General features: G+C 38.6%; 2 protein-coding genes across 4 annotated transcripts in view; one reads left to right on the forward strand and one right to left on the reverse strand.

Annotated features, from left to right (window-relative positions):
• VPS35 (VPS35 retromer complex component) overlaps positions 1–13384 on the reverse strand; it is a 28325-nt gene extending 14941 nt beyond the window's left edge. The window contains exons 1-7 of the mRNA XM_004744103.3: positions 13294–13384; positions 6796–6894; positions 5431–5527; positions 4284–4407; positions 3545–3727; positions 1417–1630; positions 111–194 (exon numbers count right to left, since the gene is read on the reverse strand). Coding sequence (XP_004744160.1) covers positions 111–194; positions 1417–1630; positions 3545–3727; positions 4284–4407; positions 5431–5527; positions 6796–6894; positions 13294–13296 — 804 coding nt within the window. The 5' untranslated portion in view covers positions 13297–13384. The remainder of the gene's footprint in view (positions 1–110; positions 195–1416; positions 1631–3544; positions 3728–4283; positions 4408–5430; positions 5528–6795; positions 6895–13293) is intronic.
• A 134-nt stretch (positions 13385–13518) lies between these two features.
• ORC6 (origin recognition complex subunit 6) lies at positions 13519–20821 on the forward strand. 3 transcript variants are annotated; one of them, XM_004744104.3, is made up of 7 exons: positions 13519–13927; positions 15436–15565; positions 16761–16924; positions 17137–17226; positions 19008–19120; positions 19591–19659; positions 20260–20821. In XM_004744104.3, the coding sequence occupies exons 1-7, from the start codon at positions 13863–13865 to the stop codon at positions 20385–20387; spliced, it is 759 nt and encodes a 252-aa protein (XP_004744161.1). In that variant the 5' UTR covers positions 13519–13862; the 3' UTR covers positions 20388–20821. The 3 variants fall into 3 exon arrangements, with proteins under 3 accessions (XP_004744161.1, XP_044931955.1, XP_004744162.1); XM_045076020.1 differs by having other exon boundaries at positions 13519–13690; XM_004744105.3 differs by lacking the exon at positions 19591–19659.
• The last annotated feature ends 4099 nt before the right edge of the window (positions 20822–24920 follow it).

Consider the following 24920-nt stretch of genomic DNA (forward strand, 5'->3'; position numbering starts at 1 on the left):
CAGGCACCTCAGGATAGCTTCTCTTCTAATCTATCAAGACTTTTTTTCAAAACAATGAAAATTAATGAAGGACGAAATGAGTTATTTATAAAATGAATGTCCTCACTTACCTGAATAATACACTCCATAAGATATTCTTGAGCCAATGCATCCCTACAATTCACAACTTGCTCCAATATGCCAGTCAAAACAATCTAAAAGAAAAAGGTAAGAGTTAAAACGTTATTTTTAAGTCCTAAGAAACTCCTTTAATAACATATTTAAGCTATTAATTTGAGAATCTTATTTTAGATTTTTCCAATTCATACTTACTTTTTAAATTAAACAACATTTTACAGAAGCATTATTTTATTTTTTTGAAACAGAAGAATTTTTTTTAAAAATTTAAATAAATTCTGGACTTCGACTTAATAAGTTATTTAGGATGAAGTTTAGGAATTTTTTTTCCTTTATGATTTGTGCCTTTTGCGTCCTAAGAAACCTTTGCCTAATCTAACGTTATAAAGATATACTTTGTATTTTTTTCCTAAAAGTTTATAGTTTTAGGTTTTATATTTAGGTCTGTGATCCATTTTTTGAGTTTTTCTGTATGGTATGAGAATGGGTCATAGTTCAAGGGTCTTGTTTGCACACAGATGTCTAATTTTTCCAGAAACATTTGCTGAGAAGGTTAAGATTACATTTTTATCAAAAGTAACATACTATATGTATGTGAGCCTAGTTTGGACTATCTTTTCCAGGGCTGACAAATCCAGTTCAATGTCTGCTTTTGTAACTGACTCCCATATTGTCTGTTACTGCTTTTCACTACAGCTGTTTACAGAGTTTACAGAGTTTAGTAGTTGCAACAAAATCAAACATTTTCCTTTATAGGAAGAGTCCTTTATAGGAAGAGTTTGTCAATCTCTGCTTAACTCCCCCCCACCGATTTATTTATCTCTTCCACCAACATCACATTCTTTTTTTTTCCTTTTTTTTTTTTTTTATTTATTGAACAGACAGAGACCATAAGCAGGCAGAGAGGCAGGCAGAGAGAGGGGGAGGCAGGCTCCCTGCTGAGCAGAGAGCCCGATGCGGGGCTGGATCCCAGGACCCTGGGATCATGACCTGAGCCGAAGGCAGAGGCTTTAACCCACTGAGCCACCCACGCACCCCCCAATATCACATTCTTAATGCAGCTTTAGAGTAAACCTGGAGTAAAATACAGTCAATCTCAATTTAAGAAAAATTGGTATCTTAATAATATTGAGTCTTCCAATCCACAAATAAAAACTGAAAATATATCTTTCAATTTACTTGTCTTTAATTTTAAAGTGGTTTTTAATGTAATATTATTTAATAAAAATATTTTAATTTTAAAAATCAGACTTCAATTTATATCTCATAGGAAAAGGTGACAAGTAAAAGGATATACACCTGTTTGTAACGTTCCACATTCACACCTTCCAACTGACTGAGGCGCACCAAATTTGTTCCCACCAAAATTCTCAGTTCTTGTCTTTCTCGTTCTCTTTTCTCTCTATCTCGGCTATGTCCCTGATGTTGCATTCGCACCCAGAGCTTGTTCATCTCTGCAAAGTTAAGTAGTACAAAATCCATGGAATCACTTATGTCGCCAGTTGTTTCTTCACTGCAAAGAGAGAGTTGAAACAATCTTTACATACACTATTTACACTAGAGGACCATCTTACTGTTACTGTTCACCTTTGTGCGTTTCATTCTTGTCTCTTTAATACACCGATATTTCATAGAAGAAACTTTAAAATTCACTGGCTTAGTGTTCAATTTCAAGGGAAAGAGACTCAAGAGAAAAAAGATAACAGGGAAAGGACACAGAACAAGTGTAAAAGAACAAAAAACTTTCCCCCATTCCCTATCCTAGGTCAACTTGTTCTCACAGCAATTACATTAATTCAGAAAGCCTTTTTAAAAAAACGATACTTAAAATGTACTGCTAACTTAATCATTTTTTAAAAGATTTTAAATTTATTTATTTGACGAGAGAGAGAGAAGAGAGAGCGCGCACTCGCGTGTGCACAAGCAGTGGGGAGGAGGGGCTGATGCAAAGGGACAAGCAGACTCCGTGGTGAGCACAGAGCTGGATGTGGGACTCAATACCAGGACCCTGGGATCACGACCTGAGCAGAAGGAAACGCTTAACCTCTGAGCCACTCATGTGCCCTAACTACATCATTTTACTGTTGAGCATTTTATGTTTTCAATTGGAATATAAGCTTTGAGAGGGAAGAAACCATGTATTTCCTGCTTATTTTTCATCTCCTAGGATAGGGAACATAGTTTTCAAAAATTTGTAATGATTGCCTAATTAAATGCTTAAGATCTGCAGTCAAATCGTAATAAAACAAAGAACCTCACCATCTTCTCACATTGTTAAATTTTTACCTTTTCTATACCATTTAACTTTACATGCATGGTAAATTTTTGTATTTTTTCCTCTTAAAAAGGAACTGATACAGAAATACTAAAAACTACTGAACTGTACACCTTAGAAATAAATGAATAAACGAACTTGAAGAAGGAGGCGCCTGACTGGCTCAGTCACTAGGACATGGGACTCTTGATCTCAGGGTCCTGGGTTCGAGCCCCATGATGGACGCAGAGATTACTTAAAAGAACACTTTTTTTTTTAAATAAATAAACTTAAACAAAAGGAATTAACTTCCTCTATCTAGGAACTCTGCACATAAATAGTTCACCGAGTTGGTTGCAGACCAGCTAGCTGACCATCTACCCCTATGTGAAATACAAGTGCAATGGACGTGGATACTGGAACACTGGTCACACCAGAGACAGGGCTCTTATTCAGAAAGGCTTTTTTTTTTTCTGTTTTGGAGTTAATATGTAATTTGTGTATAGAGATAATTTAAACCACTTATATCCAGGGTATCTAGCAGTCCATAAATGAAAAAAACTGGTAAGACACATTCAAGAAACAACATGAAAATTAGCTAGTTCACAGAGTAAGTTAAGGATATGTCACTATTCATCACAAATATAACTTCAAAATATAACCCATTTTATTTTATTTTATTTTTAAAGATTTTATTTATTTATTTGACAGAGAGAGATCACAAGTAGGCAGAGAGGCAGGCAGAGAGAGAGAGAGAGAGAGGAGGAAGCAGGCTCCCCGCCGAGCAGAGAGCCCCATGCGGGGCTCGATCCCAGGACCCTGAGATCATGACCTGAGCTGAAGGCAGTGGCTTAACCCACTGAGCCACCCAGGCACCCTATAACCCATTTTAAAAAATCAAATCTTCAAAGAATACTTAATGTAATGGGAAAATGCTCTCATAAAATTATGTTTAATGAAAAAAAGCAGGTTCTAAGAATCTACAATTTTTAAAAGAGCACATTTTGCATCATACCCCGTATGCTAAAGAAAATATCTACATGAAATGCTACATAAGTACTGGCTGTGGGTGGGAGAAATAATGATTTTTTTTTCTGCATACACTTTTCTATTCTTCTTATATATTCTACAACAGGAAGTATAACAACTAAATCAAAAGAGAAAATCACTTACTCTGTTGGCTCTCCTTCATCAGGCAAGATGTTTCTGGTACACTGAAGAAGATAGTTCCGAAGAAATAAACCTCTCAAAGGATGCTGCACACCCCGACACATTTCTACCAAGTCTTTCAAAATATCTTTCCTGGACTGAGGAAATGACTTGACATATACAACTCCAACTGTGATCAACAGATAACTAGGGGAATTATAAGGGAATATCTGATTAAAATATTAATAAACAAATAAATACTCAAGTCAAGAATTTGATTATGTCTAAACATACTGAATCCAAACATATTAAGCAAGACAGGGACCAGGTTTTCTTCTGCACAATGAAAAAATACCTAATTTAAAATATAACCACTCCCACTCACTGACCCTCCCCCAATCTATGTATGTATTTACATGCAAATTATATACATATATATTTATATACATATACAAATATATGTGTACATACAAGTATATAAATATGTACACAAATACATATATACATACATAAGTATCATTATCACCTTTAAACATACTAGTAAGAGATGTCACATTAATTTCTCTAGTAGTCAAGGCATTAAACAAGAGTATGTCTACTTTTTCTATTTCCAAAAATCCTCAATTATCCATATAAAAAGTAAAGAAAACCCAGAATACCTACCAAAAAGTTACTCTCAACTTGTTAAGAAATTAAAGAATCTTAAAATTGGTTTTTAAAAATCAAAGTGGAAAATGCAGATATCCAATTCTCAATTACTTACAGCCTTGGGATAATGTTTCCAGCATACTGTACAAGTTCATAAAGATCTGCCACTTTTCTTCCTTTAGCAAATTCATCTGTCAGGTAGACTTCCAAGTAGTGTAATTCATCAGAAATAGCCATATCTTTTAATTACAATTAAGGACTCAAATAAAGCTAAGCCAACCCAGGCAATACTCTGGAACTTTTTGGAGTCATTACACTATTGGGCAGGTATCTTAAATGTTAGTCCTTTAAGAGAACATGTTTAAATGAAGGCAGAATTTCATTTAGGCCTTCCTTATTTTAAAATAAGTGTTTTTATTCACTTACATGCAGAATTTAAAAAACAAAACAAATGAGCAAAGAGAAAAAAAAAGAGAAACAAACCAAGAAAGAAACTCTTAACTACGGAGAACAAACTGATGGTTACCAGAGGGGAGGTCAGTAGGGGATGGATGAAATAGGTAATGGGGAATAAGAAGGGCACTTGTGATGAGCACCAGGTGATTCAAATAAAAAAACTTAAAAAGCAAATAAATGAAATAAAATAAAATGCTTAAAAAACTGAATAAGGCTTTTTAAAGATGTCCAGTAAAGCGAAGCAGTAAAAATAAGGATTACCCATCAGACTACTAGAGGGTTGTTGGTTTTTTTTAAGATTTTATTTATGTATTTGACACAGAGAGACAGACAGTAAGATAGGCAGAAGGAGCGGGAGAAGCAGGCTTCCTGCTGAGCAGGGAGCGAGATGCAGAGCTTGATCACAGGACCCTAGGATCATGACCTGAGTCGAAGAGAAACACTTATGGACTGAGCCACCCAGGTGCCCCAACAAGAGGGTTCTGAAATGGCGAATCACTGAATTCATTTTCATTTTGGAGTCCTGCATGACAAATATCTAAGCATTAAAGAACCAACTGCCTAAAAGCCTCAATATCCTTCATGAAGGGAATAAAAATTAAAATATAGCAACAAAGAAGCTTAAACATAGAAAAACGGTTTCTGTTATTAAGTTTTTCTTTTTCTCATAAAACTTACATGGAGGAGTACTATTTGGTTAAGACAATGAAAAATAATGTAACAGCAGAAAAACACAAGAAGAAATATAATATGGCCTCATCAAGAAAAAAGTATGATCAAAATGGTCTTCAACATTCAAAAGATACAAAGTTCATAGTAGCTCTTTGGTGATAACATAGAAGTCCGGAGCTCACCAAGCATATTAGAAGCATGTTTCAGAGCATCCATAAGCTTGTTTTTGTCCTACAGAAATACCAAGAAAATTGATGGGAATGTTTAAGTAAACATTTAATTTGGATTTGTTACACAGTATATAGCACTTAAATTATTTCAATCACATAACAATCAGGTTTAGTTTCACCTTGACTTCTCTATAAAGAAAAAAATTCATGGTTCCTCATCCAGACTGCAAAGCTTAGCAAGTCTTATGTAACTAGGACTATAAACTTCCTGGCATAACTCTAATCTTTCAAATCTCTAGTGACTATAAAAGTAACTCCATTAATTCACACTTACCTGTAATCAAGGCAGATGGCATATTAATTCTTTTAAAGCAAGCTACTATCCTGACAATGGCTTTGTCATAGGTAAAGACTCCTCAGAGATGTCTGAATTGACCATCCCTGTCTCTAAGTATGCTTTCCTCCTCACAATGCCCATGTGTCCCACTGAACACATATATGAAGACAATGCCTTTAAATACAGGAAACAATATTCATACTCAGAAAGAGACAGAAACAAGCAATAACCAAGTTCCATACCCACTCATTTTCTGCATTCCAAGACATTTTTTTGCAAGGAAAAAATACAATACATATAATATTGTTATTGCTGGTTAAAACAGCATATTACAAAGCTTTAGAAATTGTGAGACATTTTACAAAGGTAAGATATCATCATCAGAGCAACTTAGAACTTGAAGTACCAGCCTATTTGGTTCCATTTCTTAAATTTTAATGCAGAAATTCTATAGTTTCTACACAGATTACTTCCTACGCTGTCTTTTAGAATATGACAACACAGAAATTGGTGTAAGTATAATTTTCAAGCCAGTTGCTATAATGTGTGTGTGTATATATATATATATATTCAGGATGGAAACAACAGACTTCAAGATAGAAAAAACCCAAAAAATCCAAAATGAAAGCATTTAAATACATTCATTCAACAAATATTAGGTGCTCATTATATGTCAAGTACTTCTCAGGTTTGAGGTATAGAAGCAATGACACTAGTAACTGAATCAGATATTGGTATATTGATAGAAGGAAGGGTCTCTTGTCCTCAGGGAGCTTCCATTCTGGTAGGGAAGACAGACATTCCCAAATCATAAATGCAAATGCAAGTAAACAGGGCTCTGTGCTGGAACTATTCCATGCAGTGCTTGAAGGAGGTGAGATGCAAGATGTATGCCAGAAGACACTGAAGATTACATTTAGTAGAAGCACTGGTGCTATACAACCTTACAAAACATACAGATTGTATTTTGCCTCCCATATTGACATTCTTACCAGGCATCTCTTCATCTGGAATGACTGGACCTTCACAGCCTGTATGGCTTCATCCAAGAGCTTTTCCTGCTCATCCTGAGGTGACTGCTGTGTTGTAGGCTGAAAAATAAAAAAATACTCCCAATTAATGTCTCATTAGCACTCTCTTCTAAAATAATCCGTTATTTCTGTACTTCTAGATATAGCCCTTCTCCAAGGCTTTCATAAAAGGCACATTCCAGATCTCAAACCTGTTTATTTATTTTTGACAATTATTGAACAAGAAGAGCTATACCCAGTCACCCAAGTTAATAGCATAATAATCCTGAAGGGAACAGTAACATGTAGAGAATCTCTACTCTCTCAGAAACTGATCAACATTCTTGTAGCAGGTTGGCCTCAAAAAACATGTGGTGTTAGTGTGAATCCAACAACAATCCTTATGATAGGTATAGTTTATCCAAATTTCTAAATGCCTCTTTTTTCTCTACACTACTTTTCAGCTGCATTTTAGTCTAGTCTTAGATCAAGAAACCAGTTTATGAAACACTACATTCTAAGGCAATATGTAACAAGACACTAAAGAACTTAGAAATAAAATCATTGAAATTATTAATAGTGACTGATAGAAGAAAACCATTAAGGCATACTCTCCTCAAGTACCTACCTTATCACTTCAAATTGAGAAATCTACAGCTATAATGGACAAAACATATCTTGATATTCTTCTCTTTGTTATCAGCGAAACACCGCTTGCAAAATTAATTAGATCTTCTGGTCAAACAGAATTAACCACTTGACCCTTAACATGTATAAACACGGTTTACACCTCTACTGCAGCATGCATTATATTGTAATTATAAATGATAGCCATTTCGATATCCTTGGGACCCAACACATTGCCTGACACATAACAGATGCTTCATAAACGTTCACTGTATGAACGAATGAGCTGGTTTTAGAATATTTAGGTCATATATTTAATTTTAAAAATGCCTAAAGAATTAACAGATAAGAGTGTCTGGGTGGCTCAATCAGTTAAGTATCTACCTTTGCCTCAGGTCATGATCTCAGGGTCCTGGCATCGAGCCCTGCATCAGGTTCCCTGCTCAGCAGGGAGTCCACTTCTCTCTGCCCCTCCCCCCACTCATTCATTCTCTCTCCCTCTCTCTCTCTCTCTCTCTCAAATACATAAAATCTTAAAAAAAAAAAAAAAAGAATCAACAGATGAATGGTTAAGTTGGGGTATACACATATATATAAATACATATACCGGAATATTATTCAATCATAAAAAGGAACGAAGTAGTGATATATGTGACATGAATGAAACTAAAAAACATTATGCTAAGTGAAAGAAACCAGACACAAAAGACCATGTATTGTATGAGTCCATATGAAATATCCAGAATATGCAAATCATCCACAGAAACCGAAAACAGACTTTGGTTCCCAGAGAAGAGTGTGGGGTAATAACTACTTAATGAGTACAGGTTTTCTTCTGAAAGTGATAAAAATGTTTTGGAATTGGACAGAAATGGTGGTTGTATAACACTGCAAAGGTACTAAATGCCACTGAATTGCTCACTTTTAAATGAGGTATATAGGTATATATATATATATATATATATATATATATAGGTATATATATCTTGGGGTACCTGGGTGGCTCGGTTGGTTGAGCAGCCAGCTCTTGATATCAGTTCAGGTCAGGATATCAGTGTCCTGGGATAGGACTCATGATATCAGAGTCCTGAGATAAAGCCCTGAGTTGGGCTCCATGCTCAGCAGAAAGTCTGCTTGAGGAGTCTCTCTGGCTCTGCCCCTCCCCCCACTGGTTCTCCAACCCCTCTAAAATAAGTAAATAAATCTTAAATGATTAAAGGTAAAATGCCTCTTACACAATGAGATGGAAAGGAAGAAGGCAAAGAATTACATATAAACATAAAAGTTAAACCTGTTCAATTATCTAAGACAATCAAAACAGCACTGAATTTGAGATTAACTAAAAACACACAAAACCCATTTTTTAATTAGAACCACTTATAAAAATGGAAAACTTTTTCTTCATCTAATTTTGGAAAAAGAAAGAACATTAGTAATATGAAATACCAAGTATCTTTATTTTTTTCCTACAGCAAATCTAATAACCTGTGCTTCCTTGTGACCACCCTTCTTCCCAAGCATATACAAACTTCAAAGAAAAAGTTATATCATTTAAACTAATCTTAAAGGGAATCTTCATTTATATACCAGAACTATTAGTGTAAAATATTGGTCTTTGAGGCAAAGACAACACCAGCATCTGAGGATTCTGACTTAATGAAATTCACTAGCCATCCTGGGCTAGTCCTCTGAGAACTTCAGTGACACCAAGCTATGGTTTGGATTTCTTCAGCTCTTTATCTCTAGATGCAAAAGATTTAACAATTATTAGAATCAATGGATTTCATTAAGTTCAGATGACCAACTTAGAGATAAAAATTGATACATCAGGAAATTTTTACACTTTGTCATTGTGGTAAAATAACATAATTTGCCATTTTAACCATTTTTAAATGTGCAGTTCAGTGGCACTAGGTAGATTCACATTGTTGTATGGTCATCACCACCACTCATCTCCAGTATCCTTTCATCGTTCTCAAAGGAAACTCTGTACCCATAAAACAACAACCTGCCATTCTCTACTGCTATCCCAGGCAAGCACCATTTTACTTTCTCTAGGAATCGGACTTCTCTAGGTACCTCATGTAAGGAGAATCACACGCTTTTGTGTCTGGCCATTTCAACTTAGCATAATGTCTTCAAGGTTCATCCATGTTGTACCATTTGTCAAAATTCCCTTTCTTTTTTAGGGCTAAATAATAGTCTATTGTATATATTTACCATATTTTGTTTATCTATTCCTCTACTGATGGGTAACTTGGGTTGCTTCCACTTTCTGGCTATTGCGTATAATAACATTAATATAGCAAATAAAACTGTGGTTACAAAGATACTTAAGAGATGCCTGGGAGGCTCAGTCACTTAAGCATCTGCCTTCAGCACAGGTCATGATCCCAAGACCCTGGGACTGAGTCTAACATCCAGCTCCTTGCTCAGTAGGGAGCCTACTTCTCCCCCTCTGCCTGCTGCTACCCCTGCTTGTGCCTTGTGCTCTCTCTCCCTCCCTCTCTGGCAAATAAATAAATAACATCTAAAAAACAAAAACAAAACAAAGAGACTACAAACAATTCCAAAAATATTTGTATAGAATCCAATAGATTCTCTGATCTATAAACAAAACTGTAGCAAAATTCTATTTTGTATCAACTGGGTTTAAAATAGAAACAAATACAAAATACAGAAAATTACAGCCTTATTACAAGGTAAGCTATAAATGAAGAACTAAAGCTGTAATAAAGAAATGTATTTTTAGATATTACTCCCAAGACAATGTAGTTATTATATAAATGTAGCCATTATGTGGCCATTCTAAGAGAGTGTCTTGATGCCTTTCCTGGGAAGTGTCACATAGAATAAGAACAGTAAGAACTGCTACGAGCATGCTCTCATTAAACACAAGCCAGGTAATCCATGTCTCCTAACTTATGGAAGTAGTCCTCCATTTACAAATGACTTTGTATTTATCAGTTACATGGCTAAGAGAAAAATGGAAACACTAAAGAACCAAGATCAAATTAACGTTTTAATTAGGCTAACGTTAGCCTGAGACCCAGGTCAAAGAGCCCCCCTAAGTTCATATAATTGTAAAGTTCAGAGAAAGTAATCCATCACAGACAGATCACTTATAAAACCACTTATTCAAACAACGTGCATTCGTTTCCTCTTCTACTAAACAGGGCAATAAGAGTACTTATATTACTATTATGAGGAATAAATAAAATGACCCAGAGCTCAGGACATGCTTAGTAATATGCACTTTGTAAGTGTTACCATTATTATTATACACCCTTAGATATAAGCAATTACCTCCACCCATCCTAGCAACTTAGTTGCTGATCCATCTCTTCACTGATCTGCTGCAGATGTAATCTAGTAACACAATTATATCAACTATAAAACAAAAATAACCAACCTCACAAAGATACAGTATTTCATCACATATAATGAAAGTACTATTTTTAAAATTATAAGGCACAAAATTACAATTGAAGTAGGGAGCATTAAGGATGATGAGGGCTTGGGAACTTCAAAATACAATCTGAACACAAAACGGGCTCCAACTTCATTTACCAATACATTTCCCCAGGAATTCTATGGTACACACCATGAATATTTACTTCTCCCAGCTTCATCTCCAGGCAACACTTTTTCTTCTCCACCTGGAGAATTTTTTTCTTCTTAAAATTTTATTTACTGACAGGTGCCCCCTTAGCGCAGCAGGCAGAGCGTCAGTCTCAAAAAATTTTATTTATTTATTTGAGAGAGAATACACACACAAGCAAGGGTAGGGGAAGAGGGACAAGTAGACTCCCCATTGAGCAGGAAGCCCAACTCAGGGCTCAATCCCAGGACCCCTGGATCATGAGGTGGGCCAAAGGCAGATGCTTACCTGACTGAGCCAGCCAGGCACCCCTCCACCTGAAGAATTTGTGCTTGCCTTCCTCACTGTATCAGTTCACATGTTACTTTCTGCAGTCTTTTTCAAGCCCCCTGTGCAGAACTCTCTCCCTCCATGACCCCAAAACACTGAACTGACAGTGCTAATAAAGCAATCCTCAGACTGTATTAAGTTCCACAAGCATATCTCCCTCCATAGACTCTTAAGCTATTTGACAGCAAAAACTATGTTTGTTTCCAGTGACCAGCACAGTCCACAATATTAGAAGGCATACAAGATGTTTGATGAATTGGATCCCAGAATATTAGGACTGGGAAGGACCAAAGAAGCCAACAGTTGTTTTCAGATGCAAAAGTGAGACTCAAAGAAGACTGGGGCGCCTGGGTGGCTCAGTGGGTTAAGCCGCTGCCTTCGGCTCAGGTCATGATCTCAGGGTCCTGGGATCGAGGCCCGCATCGGGCTCTCTGCTCAGCAGGGAGCCTGCTTCCCTCCCTCCCTCTCTCTGCCTGCCTCTCCATCTACTTGTGATTTCTCTCTGTCAAATAAATAAATAAAATCTTTGAAAAAAAAAAAAAAAAAAAAAGACTGAATGACCTGCCCAAGTCACAGAAACAGTGACTGTGACAAGACTGATAATCAAGTTTCCTTTCTCAAAAATGTTCATGAGGACAGGACTGCTCATTGCTCCAAATTAATTCATCCAGCACAGAACAGGTGTATGGCAGATCAGTTAAGTGCTTTCCGTTATAAAATACTGCAAATATCAATTCATAAATGTAGAGCAACAGACAAAACCTAGTTAAATTTTTACATTGACCTTCTATCACTTCCCAATCGTAAAAATTCTGAGAAATAAAATCATCTTGTATGGCAATATAGTATATGAAGTAATACATGTCAAATATTTAATTCTACTTTCTGGCATTAACACATCTAAAGTGAAGCCTGTTTCCAGACTTACAGATTTATAGAAACTTGTGTACACGAAGTGAATAAGGAGATAATTAAAACTGCCATACAGTACACCAACATTCAAAAACATTACTTATACACGGCAGACTGTGTCAAAAGCCAACGAAATGCAAGTGACAACTGCCTTTGTGGAAACTCGGCAGGCACATGGATTCACATTTTGAGGAAGTTCAAGTTTACAGGCCAACAGCCACACCACGATTTGCTGCCATCACGAAGAGACACTAACAAGAACGAATGCCTACTTCAAGCAAATAAAATACCTGGATTTCATCAATGGGGAGACAAATAAGAGAACCAGGGTGTCCAATGAACAAATATTAAAGGAAACAAAGTCTGCTTTCTCTCTGTCAGAATTCATGGATATCAAATAGTCTAAGTACTTCCAGGAAATTCACGTAAACGAGTCCTTAGAATTCGCTGACAAACACAGCTATGGAAGGGGACTACGAGGCCGAAAAAGACCAGGGCACCATTTGGACCCTCCCGCAGGTATTTCTTGCACAAGAAAAGGGCGTGGGGCCAATAGAGCACTATCAAGCACAAAGGTGGAAACGCACGCTGACGAGAGAGCAACCCGTGGGCGGGTCCCGACGCCACCCCGAGTCTCAGGCCCTCCGCACGCCCCCGACCCAGCCTGACTCTCAGACCCGTTCCCTCCAGGCGCGGCGGTGGCCGACTCCACTCAAAGGCGGCGGCAGGCCTCCACCGATTTCAAAGCCTACAGGCCGGGACACCCCCTCAGAAAGGCCATCCCATTCCTGGGCAACCGCCGCGATCAGGAGCCGCCGCCCACCCCGATCTCGGATCAGCCCGCCTGCGGCCTTCCCCGGCCTCTCCTCAACCCGCAGGCCAAGCCCGGCTGGTCTTAGTCCGGATTGGGCCGCGGGGCACCAACTCCACCCGCAAGGCTCCAGGACCGTGGCAGAGCGCAAGGGTTGGGAGAAGGGTCGGCCCAGGACCCGCAGCACCTCAACACTCACCATGGCGACTCCCCTAAGCCTGCAGCAAGCTGCACCCACCCCGCGCGGAGCCTCCCGCGGTCAGGTGACGCTGCGGCCTCTTCAAACCCCGCCCTCCTTAGCCCCGCCCCCGGAACCCGCTGGGGGCTCTTCGATTGGCCTGCTTCTAGGAACTCAAGTCTCGCGTGTTTATTGGCTCTTGCCACTTATCCGTGGATTGACGGACCCGGGTGCCAGCCAGTCTCTCCCCAGTGTGTGAGAGAGGGCGGTAAGGTGCAGAGTAGCGGGGTATCTCTCGGCGGCAGGATGGAGCCAACAGGAAGTAAAGACATCGTTTGAGGACTCTGTCAAGACGGGAGAAATGGAAGAAGGGGGAGCCGCTAGTCCGAGTTCACCTGCCCTGGAGCGTGCGGTCGTGGTGCGCATGAGCTAAAAGAAGACTAGGCTTGATTTGCGCAGCGGTCGCGGCTTCTCGTCCCAGCCAATCCAGAGGCGGCAGAGGGGTGGGGCCTGGCCCTCACTGGCCGGCGCGGCATTTGCGCGCGGGTTTCGTCGCGCTGCCGCGGTTCGCGCGGGTGCTTCTCCGCGCTATGGAGTCGGGGCTGATCCCGCGTCTAGCGGCACGCTTGGGTATCGCGGAGCCAGATGTGTTGAGGTGGGTCTGGCGGCGCGGGCCTCATCGGCCTTGGACTCCTCGGGCGAGGTCCGCGTGACGGGCGGCGGCGCCGCCGAGTGAGGGGGGACGCCGGAGCCCGGTGGGATCAGGCCCTGTTTCAGGAAGAACGTCCCGGCAGTGGGTTTATCTGAACTGGCAAGAAGGGGTGATTGTAGACGTCCCTGCGGACAGCTGGCTCTGTGGGATGCACGGTGGTGGGACGAGGAAAGTCGAAATTCCGGTCGTTTCGCAGATACTTCCTGAGGGTGTGTCTACAGTGGTGAACCACACAGGCGGGGTACAGACCTTCTGGGAGGTCACTATGCGGTAAACGTACGCCAAGAACTAGGAGGGAAACGAAACTAGGTGGTGTGCCGAGTCGACGGAGGGAGGAGCGCAGAGCACGTTCTGGCGTCTGCTCTTCTTTAAAAAACAACCACCTCCTAGATATATGTTAACTAATTAGAATTTAAATAAGATTTTGGAAAAAAAAAATCTTAGAAAGGCCTCGGAGGGGGCTGCCGCTTGTGCTGAGACCCGATTGATAGAAGGTGCCAGCCATGGGAAGATGTGGGAAGAACGATAGCTTGTGCATAATAAGCCCTTTGCATAATCCAGGGTTAGAGATAAAGCTATTTTATTTCTTTATAAAAGAAATAAAGAAAATGGCTGAAGTGTGGACAAGACTAGGCCCATGCCTTGCTGCTCAGTTAAATGACGGAAGGGAAGGAAAGGCCTTGTTGAAAGAGTTGAAGTAAAGAGCTCCTGAACGCCGTAATCATTTTAGAACAGCCGTTCTCAAAGTGTGGTTGGTTCCTGGACCAGCAACATCACTCGTTAAAAATGCAAATTCTTGGGTCCCACTTCACGCCTACTGATCAGAAACTCTGTAAATAGGACTCAGCAGTCTCTTTATACAAGCCCCAAAGTTTGAGTACCACTGATTTAGAGGAAAGGATAAAGAAGGGAAGAAGGAACCCTGGTATAACTGCCAGCATCTGATAGTTTATGTTTGTCCCAGTAACGGAAGGATGAAAGCAGGTGTTTTTTTGTTTTAAGAAATTGAAGAACTGGGGCACCTGGGTGGCTCAGTTGTTAAGCGTCTGCCTTCTGCTCAGGTCATGATCCCAGGATTCTGGGATGGAGTACCACATTCTGCTCCCTGCTCAGGGGGGGAAGCCTGCTTCTTCCTCTCCCACTCCCCCTGCTTGTGTTCCCTCTTTCAATCTCTCTGTGTGTCAAATAAATAAAATCTTAAAAAAAAAAATTGAATAACTTACTTTTCCTTAAATGTAGTTGGGCACAGTGGAATCTGAAGTCAGGGCTGGTTCTGTGTTAGAAAACATTGTTCCACATCCCCAAAGGATGTGCTTCTTGTTCGGATCCCCTTATAAACTTGCCTAGGAATTAGGTCCAGAATGAAATCGACCCTGCTGTATTCATTGTTGACCAAAATGTTAGGCAAACGTCTGGAAAAGTTTTAGTGAGCATGTTACCCTTATAACCAGGAAAGCTGAGGAGTACTTGCGGCTGTCCCAGGTGAACTGTAATGGCCTGTCTGCACATACCACAGAAACCAGCAATGCAGTCATGTGTCTGGACCTTGCAGCTTCCTGTATGAAGTGCCCCTTGGACAGAGTAAGTAGGTCCCATTGAATGTCTAAATAATCCTCTGCAACTTTGAAACTTAATTATACCTTTTAATTTCTGGTTGGACTAGACTCAAAATTCTTGTGTTTTAGAATTTTCCTGGCTATTGTCCTATATAATCTAGATGAATTTTAAAATCATTTTTGTCAGTTGCAGAAAATTACCTTTACTATCTCGTTTCCTTGGCCACCTCTTTCTTTACTCAAGACCATCTTTCCTGCTGCTGCTAGCATCTTCCTAAAGTGCATGCTTTTAAACTAATGTGTGTTTTTCTTCTAGAATCACAGTGGTTGAGAGCACAAGCTAGGAGTCAAGAACAGTTAGATGTTAAGACCAGATTTTAATATCCCTAGTTACTAGCTCTGTGAGCTTGGATTCCTCATTCATAAAGTGGGGATAAGAATATCCATTTCACTAGATTGTGAGGATTAAACCATATACTGTATGTAACACACTTAAGAGTGCATATCCCATTAAATGATGGCATTAAAAACACCATTAGCTCCCAATGGGTTGACTCCCCATTACTGTCAGTTTCTCCAGCTTCTCTTGAACACTAACCTCAAGCTACACTATTTACTTAACAGACCATGAACTTTAATGACTTATAGCTTTGTAAATGCAACAACATTTTTCTTTACCTGCAGTTCTTTTCCCATAAGCTCCTATTTGTCTTACATGACCCTGCCTTGCCGTTACATCCCTTATGAAGATTTCCTTGACTCTCCCAGGCAGTGTTGCTTTCCCTCAGTTGTTGATCCTTCTGTTTCCCAGTTTCCCTCTCTCCCTTTTCCTGTACACATTCATCCTTCCCACCTCTACTCCCTACTTCCCTCCTTCCTTTTCCCAGTGAATTGCACATTGACATTTTCAGTGAAAAACAGATGACCATGTATGTGTTTCCTGGGTTTTTATTCACAGCTTGGCTGTAGTAACACTTGTTTTTTAGATTATCTGTGCTTATGCATGACTGTCTAGTATGAGCCCCTTGAGAGCAGTACTCCGCTCTGCTTGATGGGATTACTGACTTGACTAAATGAAGCTAAATGTTTAGATAGAGCCACTTGCCACAGAATTAATTAATTTTGAAAAGTTGACTTACTAAACAAGTGTTTAAGGGCACCAATATATAGAATGATTGTGATTATGATTTTTATGATTGGTGCATTTTTTTCTTTCAAAGGATTATTTAATTAAACTTTCTGGTTTGAACAAGAAGATGTATCAGAGCTGTCTTAAATCTTTTGAGTGTTTACTGGGCCTGAAATCAAATATTGGAATAAGAGACCTAGCTGTACAGTTTAGCTGTACAGAAGCAGTGAACATGGCTTCAAAGATACTGCAAAGGTATGAAGCATAAAGAACCTTAATTGAAAATTTATACTGACACATAAAGCAGAATTATCTGATGTTTTATTTTCAGTCTTAAAAAATAACTAATATGGTAAGGTGACATAATGCATTATTTCATACATTTAAATAGCTTATAAATTCTGATTTACATTTTCAGTCTCTTTGAAATAATTTTTAACAATTCCGCAAACACTGCTTTCCCTTAGCTATGAATCCAGTCTTCCACAAACACAGCAGTTGGATCTCGACTTATCCAGGCCACTTTTCACCACTGCTGCATTACTTTCAGCATGCAAGTAAGTATGCCTTTCAACGTTGAGAAAAGTCCACAATTTAAAAATAGATTTCTCTTTCCCAAAGAGGACTTCTACTTGGTTTATTTCAACTCAGAGTGTATTTTCCTATATAAATAATATTAGAGGGGTGCCTGGGTGGCTCAGTGGGTTAAGCCTCTGCCTTCACCTCAGGTCGTGATCTTCAGGATCCTGGGATCGAGCCCTGCATTGGGCTTTCTGCTCAGCAGGGAGCCTGCTTCCTCCTCTCTCTCTGCCTACCTCTCTGTCTACTTATGATCTCTCTCTCTCTCTCTGCCAAATAAATAAATAATATCTTTTTAAAAAAAAATAATATTAGAAACAGTGGCCAATGACCAGATTTTGTTTATCCCACAATATAGCTGACAATTTGGAAGCCCTATCGCCAAAGTCTGCTTGCCAAATGGCATTTGTATATATAAGTGGGGTATTCTGTTTTCAGGGTCCACCTTTTTTTATTTTTACGTTTTATTTTCATTAGTAATCTCTATACCCAGCGTATGGCTCGTAAGGCTCAAACTCACAACCCTGAGATGAAGAATCACATGCTCTTAGTCTGAGCCAGCCAGGCACCCCCAGGCTCCACCTTTTATAAATGATAAAATCTGTCATTGAAACTGTAGTTTGTGATTTTTCCAGTTATATATTTTCTTAAGTACTAATTGCAACTATGTTTCAGATAATTTACGAAACACCAATGATAAATTTTTACATCTGGATCTAAAATTTGGTGGTCTCTTTTTACATACTGAAATGTTACCTTGGAAATATTAATAATTGTTATTTTTGTCTAAAGTTGTCTTGTTTTATCTTGCTGAAAAACTTCTTATAAAATGTAGGGGTGCCAGGGAGGCTCAGCTCGGATAGTTCAACATCTCCCTTCGGCTCAGGTCACAATTCCAGGGTCCTGGGATCAAGCCCCACATCTGGCTCCCTGCTCCACGGGGAGCCTTCTTTTCCCTCTCCCTCTTCCTACCACTCCCCTGCTTGCTCTCTGTCAAACAAATAAATAAAACCTTTAAAAAAATAAAATAAAATGTAGTTGGCCCTTAAAGAATGGGTTTCTTACTACCCAGCCTATTTTGGTTTTTTAGCTCTCTTAGCCACATACCTAGAAGCAATTAATTGACATTCATAGAAAATGTCCCCATGATTCAACAAAGATATGTATATAGAGAGGAGTGTGGCTGCTGTTGGAAAAAACAATATTGACAACTCCACTTTTGAAACCGAATTATGCTGAACAAAGAAAGGTTTGACTAGATCTATTATCCTAAATAACAGACAAGAAGTCTGTTTTGTATATTTCATCAGTAGTTGTTGTGGAGTGGTAATTAGGGATTTTGGAGAGGGGAAAGTAGTTTATATCCCTGTAGTACAGATGTAGGCTTCATGGATTAAAATGAGCTGAATATTTAAAAATGCTGTGATTGTCATTCAGCAAATCAGTAACCTCTGAGATTTAATAGGAATTCTTTGAGGCATGAAACACCAGAGCAAATGTCTTCTATGCATTCCTTTTATTATATAACAGATCTCATGTATATTTTTGACTCAGTCCCATAAACAGCTAAATAAATAAATTCAAAAGGCAGATTTACATAGTTATAGCTAATAATATATGTGTGGAATAAAGGGAAAACTAAACAGTTGGGAATTCTTAATAAAACATGGGCAGAAAGGAAATAAGTTAATAATCTGGTTGGCCAGAGAAGACAGCTGTATTGGTCTTAAGAACAGTAATTTTTCAAATTCTTTTGTAGGATTCTAAAGCTAAAGGTGGATAAAAATAAAATGGTAGCCACATCTGGTGTAAAAAAAGCCATATTTGATCGACTATGTAAACAATTAGAGAAGATTGGACAGCAGGCTGATAGTGAGTATTCGTACCGTATTTCAAGAGTGTGTCATTTGAAAATGTAAACCAGCTGGTAAAAGTCTAATATTTTCAAACTTGCAAAATGGCTGCTCTCTGAATTCTGTATTTAATGTGGACTAGGTAAGTTTTTAGTGAAAAATTTTTTTGTTTTTCAAATAAAGTAGCTTAATAACCTTTAAAACAGCTGTGACTGTATGACTCCTTGCCTGAAAAATAGTTTCTCTGTTAACATGCTCCAGTGTTAAATGCCAGTCTCCATATACATAAACTTGAATAGAAAAGATTCTTCAGTCTGACAAGAGAAACCAAGAAAGGGAAGGCATTTGCCTTCTCCTTGTCCTTATATTTGGTCAGTCAAGGTGTCTTATTTTTTTGTGTATGTAATCCAAAATAAGCTCAACTACTAAAATTGAGAAGAGGCAAAAATTTAGCCCTGATGACACTTTTGTGTTTTTTGTTTTTTAAAGGAGAGGCTGGAGATTCAGCTACTCCACCACATAAGAAAAAGAAAACAATGGCTGAACCTCTAGCAAAGGGTAAGGCATACTGACACTGGACAAAGTTTGAAACTAGTGCAATGGGATTAGTGTACAGTGGGTTTAATGCAGTGACTAGTCCTGTGCTACTTGTCTGACAAGAGTTAGGTTTTAAATAAATCTGGAAAATCATTTGATAAGATCAGTTTTCCAAGCAGTCATTACAGAAGTTAATAGAACTACTATGTAAGAAAACATCTAAAGCCAAACTGCTTAGGTTCAACTCCTGCCTTACCACCCACGGGCTCTATAACTTTAGGAAAGTCACTTAATTTCTATAAGCCTCAATTTCCTAATCTATAAAGTTGTAATTATTATTAGCACCCACTCATAGAATTGTGGTTAGAGTTGAGTGAGATGATGCCGTTGAAGTGATTGGTGCAGCATCTTGAAGCACAAGGTAAGTGCTTAATGAATGATAACTACAGATGTTGTGGAGTGCTTGGAGTTTAAAAGCAAAAAACTGATGTGTTAGCTGCTGTTTCCACTTTTCATTTTAGCAATGATAGTACCTATTTTTAATTAACTAATTAGATACTTCAAATAAGTTTACTTGTCAGTATAAGAATTTTGAAACACTTTGAAAATTTTCTCTCACAGAAACAGAGAATGTAGTAGAAAGCTCACATAAACTGCAAAAAGATGAAGATCTGACACAGGATTATGAAGAATGGAAAAGGAAAATTTTGGAAAATGCTGCCAAAGCACAAAAGGCTACAGCAGAATGATATCAGCTTCTGGAATACCTTGGATTGTAAACCAACAGTACATCTGCCACCTCAATGAAGATATGAGAACTTTAGAATTTTGTTTAAACTTTTATAACAAGGATCCTAAGACTGTTGCCTTAATAGCGAAGAAGCCAGCACTGGGGTTGAGCTCAGACTGGCTGGTGACATGGGCAACAAATTCTTTATGTCAGGCACAGTGCCTGGTTGGCACAGCCTTGGCTCCCCACAGGTCTGCATTCCTACAAAATGGAATTGAAGCAATTTTGCTCTTTTGTTTTTAAGCAAAAGACAGTTTCCTGTCCTATCCAGAATATCAAATACAGGCTGAATGGAGTCTTAAGGATTTTACTTGGATTTTTGTGTAAGTTTCTTGGTTTGACTAAATCAGTATGTGGTACAACCTAAGTTAATAAATGTTATTTTTAAATACATTCAGGCTGCCCTTGTCATCAGTTTGTGGGGTCATTGCTATGCCAAAAGCTAGTAGAAAAAAGCCATATGCTGAACCATGCTGCTCACCACACCACACACTCTGAAATCAGACTTCCTGGGTTTAAAACCCCACTCAGTGACTTACTACCTGTCAAACCTTGAGCAAATTAATTAACTTCTTTATGCCTCTTCTATAAGTAGGACTAAAAATGGTATCTACTTTATAGAATAATTTGAAGGTGCATTGGAGCTGATACATGTAAGACATTTAGCACGATACCTGGAATAAGTATTTAGCAAATGTTAGACTAGAGAGAGAAAAATTGACATATAAATGCCTCATGTAATGAATTACACATTAGCAGCATATTAAAAAGTTGGATGGACTGAGGGTTATTTTCTTTGATGTCCACATCCTAAAGAATGTAACCTTATTAAATACTCCTTATTTTAAAACTAGAGGAAAGGGCCTTTATAGAAGATATGTTGCTAGGGGATCTGAGGCATGCCAGGCATGATTTTAACTAAGATTAAGAATACATGGTCTAATTAAATATTTCTGTACTGTAAAGAGGGGCACCTGGGTGGCTCAGTGGGTTAAGGCCTCTGCCTTCAGCTCGGGTCATGATCCCGGGGTGCTAGGATCGAGCCCTACATCGGGCTCTCTGCTCAGCACGGAGCCTGCTTTCCCCTCTCTCTCTCTGCCTGCCTCTCTGCCTATTTGTGATCTCTCTCTTTCTGTCAAATAAATAAATAAAATCTGTAAAAAGAAAACAAAAACTTACATAAAGAATGTAATAGACTACATCCAAATTTTAACCTATTTAGAATGGTATCAGTAGTACTAGTGGTTGCATTTTATCTGCTCAAAGTAAGGCATAATACTTACTGCATAGACCTGGAGTGCTAAACAAGTAATTTCTCTTCTCCCCTGCCTTTGTAAATTCTAGATACTTAGCAGCTAAGGTCAAAGAAATGCCACAATCAAATCACAACACAGGCTTAATGTCCAGCAAGCCCTATGGTAGAGGGGAATAAACCTGAAAGCAATTACAGTGCATTTAAATTCTGACTCTGCCACACCCACCCTAGGGAAATTTCAAAACCTTAAAGAGCCTCGGTTTCCTAATTTATAAAGTAGAGATACTTTCTACCTTGTAAGGATTAAAGGTAATATTTCTAAAGTAAGTGGCACTTAGAAGGTGTTCACTAAACAGTAGGTCTTGTTACTACTTTGATCTGAAATGGGTAAGTGAGGTTTTTCTTCATTTATTTATTAAGATTTTATTTATTTAAGAGTGCAAGGGTTGGGGGTTGAGGGGACGCAGGGGGAGGAGCTGAAGGAGAGGGGAAGCCGACTCTGTGGAGCCCTTCATGGCACAGGGTTCAATCCCACAACTCAGAGATCATGACCTGAGCCCAAATCAAGAGTCAGACATTTAACCAACTGAGCCACCCAGGAGCCCCTTTCCTCATTTTATTTTAAGAAAGTATATAATTTTGTTTATTTGGTGCCAGTATTTAGATTTCTGGCGTTGGGTCAAAAGCAGTTCATTACCAAGTAAAATTGGGCACATTCACTTTTTCTTTTATTACTGTAAAATGCACCTAACAAAATTTACCATCTTACCACTTTTTTTTTTAAAGATTTTATTTATTTGACACAGAGAGGGGACACAAGCAGGCAGAGTGGCAGGCAGAGGGAGAGAGAGAAGCACACTTCCCACCAAGCAAGGAGCCTGATGCAGGACTCAATCCCAGGACCCTGGGATCATGACCTGAGCTGAAGGCATCTGCTTAATGACTGAACCACCCAGGTGTCCCTACTATTTTACCATTTTTAAGTGTATAGTTCAGTAGTGTGAAGTACATTCATATTCTTACACAACCCATCTCTGGAGCTCCTTCATCTTGCATAGCTAACTGCAGCCATTAAACAACTCTACCTCCCTCCCCTAACCCTTGGCAATCACCATACTGTTTATGTCTGAATTTGTCTATTCTAGATTGGTACCTCATATGAATGGAATCATGTCCCTTATGCTTATTTCACTTAGCATTATTCCTTGAGGTTCATTCTTGTAGCATGTGTCAGAATTTCCTTCCTTTTTAAGGCTGAATAGTAGTCCATTGTAAAGATAGACCACATTTTATTCATACATCTGTAAATGGATACTTGATTTGCTTCCACTTTTTGGCTATTCTGAATAATGCTGCTATGAACATGGATGTACAACATCTCTTTGAGACCCTGCTTTCAATTCTTTTGGATGGATGTATACTCAGAAGTGGGATTGCTGGATCATGTGCTAATGCTATTTTTAATTTTTTTTTTTTTTTAGATTTTATTTATTTATTTGACAGAGATCACAAGTAGGCAGAGAGGCAGACAGAGAGAGGGGAAGGGAAGCAGTCTCCCTGCCAAGCAGAGTCTGACGTGGGGCTCAATCCCAGGACCCTGGGATCATGACCTGAGGCGAAGGCAGAGGCTTTAACCCACTGAGCCACCCAGGTGTCCCAGGAATTCTTTATATAGTCTAGATAATAACCTTTTAGCAGATACATGCTAGCAAATATTTTCCCTCACTTCTTAGATTGCCTTTTCACTGTCAATTCCGTAAGAATAAATATAAGTTATGTTTGTGACTTTTTCCTCCTTTATCCTTAAAAGCAGGTAATGGTTATTATTTTGATTATCTGGAACATAGTTATTTCTTATATGGTTATTTCTTAAGTTAACTGGAGTCAGGGAGTAGGCATTGCCTTAAAGCAATTCTTTCAAAACAACAATTTTCCAGCACACTTATATTTCTAGTGATGGATGCTTACTACCTAGTGAGTACATTTCAGTACTACTTTGTGAAGACTTTGTGGAAGCTCACTTCTTTAACACTGCCTCATGGCATTCATTTAAGTGATTTAAAAAACTATCATGAAAATTTTCAAATGAAAATATAATGAAACCCTGTATTCATTATTCAGACCCAATAGTTAACAAAGATCTTGCCACATTTGCGTAACTGTATCCATTTTTCCTAGTCATTTAACCTACATTATCACTGCATTGCCATTATCATAACTCTCAAAATTAATAGAAATTCTATGTATTATTTTTTCAAGGTTCATTTCTTTTAGGGAGAGAGAAGTAGCATGAACAGGAGAGGGAGAGGCAAAGAAAATCTCAAACAGACTCTGTGTGAGTGTCAATCCCAGAACCCTGTGATCATGACCTGATCTGAAACCAAGAGTTGGACATTTAACTGACTGTGCCACCCAGGCGCCCCTGAAATTCTGTGTATTATTGAATATGCAATTTAGCATTTCATTTTCCTGGATGCTCTAAAATATCCTTTTATTGTTTGTTCAAATCAAGGTCAGAGCAAGGTCCACAATTGACATTGCATTGCTCATTTTTTATTATAAAAGCAATACATGCTCATTGTAAAAACCAAATTTCAAATTATTCAGAAAGTTATAAAGTGAAAAGTGGAACTGCCCCTTCTCCCCATCACCCATACTCCACACCCCACTGCTAAGTTTCTTGCATATCCTGGAAAATTTTAATGCAGGTATAAGCATATACCTCTCTCCACAAATGAGATGATAATATATATATATATATGTTCTATAATTTTCCTATAATAAAAGGTGGTGGTCAGTACATCTCGATCTATGTTTAACAGCTACAAAGTATTTCCCTATATGGATGTGGCTAAATTTATTTAACTAAATTCATACTGATAAGCATATGAGGTTGTTTTCATTCAGCCATTAGCAGCAGTGCTACAGTAAACATTTCGCCTAAATCTCTGTCCACTTGTTCAAGTATTGCTGAGGGATAAATTTTTAGAAATAAAATTGCTGGGTGAAAGTGTGGGTATGACTTTTATTTGGACACATACCCAACGAAAGTGGAAGAATTCCATTTCCCCATTCCACCCCCACAAGCACACCAATCTAACAGGTGAAAAAAGTGGGTCCTATCTTTTGGAGTTTCTCTGCCGGGCAGTTTCCAATGACTATTCAAATGGAAAATCCATTAGAAATAGTTGATACCAGCACAGTTGCAATCTAAAAATACCAGCAAAGTAGAGAACT

The sequence above is a fragment of the Mustela putorius genome, unplaced genomic scaffold, assembly GCF_011764305.1.
Source record: "Mustela putorius furo isolate JIRA1106 unplaced genomic scaffold, ASM1176430v1.1 tig00000174_pilon_pilon_pilon, whole genome shotgun sequence".
Taxonomy (NCBI): domain Eukaryota; kingdom Metazoa; phylum Chordata; class Mammalia; order Carnivora; family Mustelidae; genus Mustela; species Mustela putorius.